Genomic DNA, 5877 nt, shown 5'->3' with positions numbered 1-5877 from the left:
CAAGATCCAAATTCAGCATATCAAGTCAGTTATGCTGAAATCATAAAAGGAGCAGAAAAGTTTTGTGCATCAGAAAATTTGTTGAAACAACAACAAATTCAGGAAATAAAATATTTTTATAATTCAAGCTTACCATCAGAATTATATAATTTTATTAATGAAATATGAAAAACCCATATTATTGAGCAAATAGCTAATTTTAAGAGAGCACTTACTAAGGTTTCACAATTTTAGTTTAAAAACAACTAAAGAACAAGAAGCTCATGATTTATTATTAAAATCTATTTTATATCGAGATTGGGAAGAACTAGAAGTTAGTTATTTAGATATTAAGGAGATAAACAATCTTCTTGATATATTTCAGATTTTATTAATAAAGGAACAAATAACTCGGTTATAAAAAATGTTTAGGCTATGTTTATATAATAAGGTTAGGAATATTCTACCCATAGAAATGTTTACAAAAATAAATGGAGCCATTTGCAACCAGCAAGATCAATTTCAAAACCTTTTAGAATACTTTCTACAAGCTTATGTTTTCACAAATGATTTAAATGAAAAATTACTTACTATAAAGTTTAGACTTGATCATAAACCATTTGATATAAACAGATTGAATGGGTTTTCTTAAAGAAATAACAGTTCAAAATTTTTCTTTCCATTTATTAAAAGATTTTTCGCATTTATTAAAACTATGTTATTACGTATGGTATATGAAGATGTTTTTATTATTATTTTCATCTTAAAATCAACATCTTATTGGTATAGCTAAAAAGAAAAATTTTACCAGTTATATCAAATTTGGATCATTAAAAAAATGATTGGAGGTCCCAACCTTTTAGCAGCTAAAGAGGAGAAAGAACACTTGACAATAAAATATTGACAAGTGTTACAATAATCCCAGTTATTATTAGATCCAAACATTAATAGATTTAATGATCAAAACCCAATATTTACTTCAGCAAAAAACTTATAGTCTCTGGACTAATGGAAGAAGAATATTGGCATATGATATTGGAGACGGATACACTTAGGATGATAGAAATAAAGAATGTGTTGAACTATTAAAAAAGATAGCTCGCATGGAGATTGATGATTTTCCATCACACATAATAGAAGAAACCAAGAATAAAATTGAAACTCACCAAGACTGTCAATCGATTCATTACACCTAGATGAAATTGAAGAAATGAATCTAGATAATATTTAGGAAGGATAAAAGCCAATTGGAAGAAACTAATAAAAATATCAAGGAAACAACATGGGAAAGCAACATCCATGTCTAGACAAAAAAGGAAGCAACTTGGGAAAACAACATACAGGTTCAGACAAAAAAGGAAGCAACGTAGAAGCAACCATGTCATAAATCATCAAATCAATGATGAGATATCATCCATAGTAGAAAAACTGTGCGGAATTCAAAGAAAATTAAATAGAGTTCAAGAATTTTCTTATAAATAAAGATGAATGAAGCCTAAGGAAGACATCGAAGTTAGTTTAGAAAACCTTTCCCTATTCACTTCTCATTCACTAACCTATCTTCATATCTACTTTTATCACCAATCTCTCTTTGTGAAAAACATTTTCCTTATTACTAGTTTTACTTTGTAAATTTGTAATATTATCTACTTTTACTTTGTAAATTTGTAATATTATCTACTGTTTTCCGTATCTCTTTGTACGTGAATGAAATAAATCACAATATCCTTATAAATAAATAAAATTAAAAGACACATTAAGAGTGTATAGAATATGGATATATTGAGTTAAGAATTGAACATGTACAAATATATTTCTTTTGTACCTAAAAATGAGATTATTGGATAAATTCGAAAGTGAATTTGAATTAAGAAGAACAAAACAGAAACTTGAAAAGAATAAATTTGAATTGAGACAACCTAAATACAACTAACCCAAAATGTAAAAAAATTTACAAAGAAAAAAAGACTATAGCTGCAAAATCTGCCTACAATATAATCCGAGAGAGATACCAAGAATGGAAAACCAAATATTTATTTATATAATATATATATATATATAAACTATCTCATGTTACAACATTGAGGCCTTGTCTGCTTTTGCAACTTGTCCCACATGCACATCATTTGTCTTGGTGACTGGTAATGAGCTGTATAATAACCTTCTATGCATCCGAATTGGCAAAACTTCAAACTGTGTATATAATCCACCGCCTTTGAGCTGTTGAATTTCTCCACCCACATCCCCATACTCACATCTTCCATCTTGAACAACTGTCCATTTTTCATTTTTAATTTATTATTATTATTTTAATATATACACACATATATCATTATAAACATCCCAGCAGCACCATGATCTTGTAAAACAAAAAATGAGAGACGATACAGTTAACTTACACTTAAATTGTGTTTCTCAAATTCAGAGACGATGAAGTGTGCTATGTCAGATGACATTATATATCCAGGTCCATTTGCATATGGCGGATAAACTTCCTCTGCCCACTCCTGTATACATGAATAAAGGGTTTAGACTGTATTACTCGAGTATGTGTCCTCCGAATATGTGTCGAATGTAGGTACTTAAAGAAAATGAATGCATACCTCATATGTTACTGCCCATTTACCAGCACGTAGGGGCCGGTGGTAGTAGTTGATGTTGCCAATATAGAAGCTTCGATCGGGATGTACTTTCTTTGCTTCGTTAATTACTGCATCTACTCTCACAAATGTGTCATCGTCACTCTTCATTATATACTTGGCGGCTGCTACACGTCCCTGTTTCAAACAAACCCTTTAAACAATCTTCAAGAAGATGTGCAAATATTGATTTCTTTGAACTTGGAAATGTTTTTACTCACCCCATATTCACAGATGGCAACAGTTTTTAACACGACAAGGTCGTAGTTGTCCATATATGGCACAATGACGATATCTGCGAAAAATTCTGCTTCTCTCTTCAGTTCTACATTCACTTCCTTTCTTGCATGCTGTACGAATATAAGGAGTTGGTGGTTAAAAACAGAAATTGAGGTGTGAAACTATTGAACTTGTAAGTGTAGAATAAGTCTCGACTTACCATTGCCACAAAGAAACGAGCAACTACATGTGAAGATTTAACAAGTTTATGCTGCATCCAAGACTTCCTTACAGCCATTCGCTCAGCAAAATGATTGCCTGCAGAAAGTACACCAATAAACAAATCCACAGGTTGCTCAGGAAGTGGTGGAGCCTTCCATCTATTGGACATCTCAAGATGCCTTTGAGGAGCAAAACTAGGATGTGACGTAGGCAAAGATGCCGCAAAAATAGAGTGGACATCAACATCTCCATTCAACATTAGTCCGGTGGCATCCTCAAGGGTATACCCCTGTCAACAAGATCAAATCATATCAAGAACGAATCAAGATGCAACATGATAATAATACTAAGTCAACGTCATACAACTTACAGTCCGATAAGGAAAAGAAGTAATATGCCTCCCATCAACACTAACATGGTATCCCTCCAAACCAGCACTAAGTGTCAAGACAAAAAGCTTCCCCTCAGTGAATGGGAAGGGCCAGTCAACAGTCACCTTTTTTGTTCGACCTATTAACCTTTTCAACCACCATGTTGCGTTAGACTCCACTGAATGGTCATTATCATCTCGTATCCACTTCTCACACTTGACCTGACCATCAACTGCAGAGTGGACAATTTTGTGGGCATGAGAATCAGTGATGAAGTTAATGAAGCCCATTGCAGACAATTCAAAACAGCAATATTGTAATTTTGCCGACAGCGAAGCAAGGACTGCAACGAAAGAAGAAATAATTGGGAAACCTATGGGAGTTTACCAAAGGAGAGATCTTTCTTTCTTATTTTATCTCTTTGTCTAGGCAAAAGAGAGCTCTAGAACAACATGATTAAACCGCAAAGCAAATCTGATAGGTTTTTTAAAGTTTTTGGGGGCAACCTATCTCTCCTATTTGCTTCCAAGCTACATATATCAGTAGCCAATGTTTTGACGAAACACAAGAAAAATTGCAATCCATCATATTGAAAAAGGGGATTTTGAAGAAGCAAATGCCACAGAACTCAAAATGCTAACCATAAAATCACGAGTCACAAGAGAAGGCAAAGCTCAAATATCACCAGCAAGCATTCATCTCTTAAACAAGGAAGAAAAGCCAAAGAACAAAAACAAAATGGCAGGAAATAGCCTTTGCAGATCCGCATAGCAACTTTATGTTACTCCAATTCTTTATTTTCTTTAAAGTATCTATATCTAATACCTGTGTCTGACATGTATTCGGACATAGCTGGGGCTTACAGTCCTTCAAATATATGAAATAACTTAAAAGAAATCAAACATACCATACCATACACACACACATGCTAATGAATAAATTCACTAAGAAAAATAAAATTTGTATTCGGAAACACCCTAAATCTAGCGTCTAGAATTAACATACGAACATATTAGACAGGCCTTAATCCCAAACCAAAATATTTCACCGATCAAGAAGATGCTAAGAAGAAATCAATTACAAAACACAAATATTTCTTAATTTAGAGAAGGTAAAAGTCAACTAAAAATTACCAACAGATTAAGATTTGAAGATTCTAATGCACATCCAACAAAACAACCTTTTGATCACCAAATATAATCCACCTCTGATTAGCATGTGCATCAACATAGCCTTCAATAAAAAAAAATATATAGAAAAACCAAACTCACCAGTCTCATCGTCAGCCTTGGATTTCCACCCTTCACAACGCATGGCAGTTCCCCACTGCATCCTATAACAAGTGTTCTGCTCGATCACCGGCTTCCTACTCCAATCCCCTTTCAACCTGGGATTAAAATGAAGAATCCGCGGTGGGTCCTCCCCATCCACCGTCTTCAACCCCTGCAATTCCATCATAAACTGCGAAACCATAACAGAATCTTCCCCGGATTTTAGCAATGCAATCCTCGGATTTGTCTCCGCATGGGCTGCTCTCGGTTTCCCTACCACCGTTATGTGAGACCCCAAAGTAAGCCCGCAGGGAAGCACCATGACCTTGCCGTGGGCCAAAAACTCCGATTCCGATAAAGAAACCGAAGGCCTACATAGTTCGGATTCATTCTTGGGTTTTTTGGGTTTATTTATAGAGCCAATTTTGACGTCCCCTGATTCGAGTTCTTCCCACAGCTTTCTCCCAACTTCCCAAGCAACTTTTGCTGACTTATGGAGCTCCAACGACCCGTCTTTCGCAGTCGGGTCAAAGGATTCGGCATCAAAAGACAAACGAGAAAGGATCGTAGACTGGGGTTTTAGTTGCTTCTGATGTTGAAACTGAATTGGGGTGGGCGCGTTCTCGGAAACCCAATTCAAGGGACGACTCGGTGCCTCTTTGTATTGAAATTCAACCTCGCTAGCGAGTCTAGGAACCCGAGTTAATGGTTCCTGAGACAAAGTATTTAACCTAGTCCGGAACACAAATGGGATCTCGACGGTAACCAAAACTAAGTACAGAAAACCAACGATGAACAGAATCTGAACCGATCGTTGCTTTGCTAAGGAAATGAACATATCGAATCTGTCTAATCTATCTAGCTTCAATAATTTCGATTTCTTCATTTCCTTATCCCCTCCCGCAACCCAAAAAGGACAACCGATGAAATCGAGAGACAGAGACACAGAAAATGGAAGAGAAAATTTATAGAAGTCTTCAAAGAGGGTGAAAGAGTTTGGGGTTATAAATGTGTGAAAGGGTACTTAAAAGCTATGATATAGATTCTATCACAACAAAAATATAAAAACAAAGTAAATTTGATAAACCGCTGTTAATTTATTTAATTTAGAATGATAAAGACACGGGAAATGGGATTCTTCGTTGGAAAGGCCGCCATGTTTCAGCTTTTAATTTC

The 5877-nt window shown here is 35.0% G+C and overlaps 1 protein-coding gene across 2 annotated transcripts; it reads right to left on the bottom strand.

Moving 5' to 3' along the window:
* Window positions 1-1868: 1868 nt before the first annotated feature.
* LOC105788119 (hydroxyproline O-galactosyltransferase GALT6) lies at window positions 1869-5877 on the bottom strand. 2 transcript variants are annotated; one of them, XM_052627198.1, is made up of 7 exons: window positions 4702-5877; window positions 3430-3773; window positions 3058-3348; window positions 2840-2968; window positions 2583-2756; window positions 2379-2486; window positions 1869-2252 (listed from the first exon to the last, which is right to left on the bottom strand). In XM_052627198.1, the coding sequence occupies exons 1-7, from the start codon at window positions 5585-5587 to the stop codon at window positions 2043-2045; spliced, it is 2142 nt and encodes a 713-aa protein (XP_052483158.1). In that variant the 5' UTR covers window positions 5588-5877; the 3' UTR covers window positions 1869-2042. The 2 variants fall into 2 exon arrangements, with proteins under 2 accessions (XP_052483158.1, XP_012470308.1); XM_012614854.2 differs by having other exon boundaries at window positions 3430-3662; window positions 4702-5861.

Source organism: Gossypium raimondii, chromosome 2 (assembly GCF_025698545.1).
Source record: "Gossypium raimondii isolate GPD5lz chromosome 2, ASM2569854v1, whole genome shotgun sequence".
Lineage (NCBI taxonomy): Eukaryota > Viridiplantae > Streptophyta > Magnoliopsida > Malvales > Malvaceae > Gossypium > Gossypium raimondii.
The sequence above is the reverse complement of the archived record's forward strand: the minus strand, read 5'-3'. Positions and strand labels throughout refer to the sequence as shown.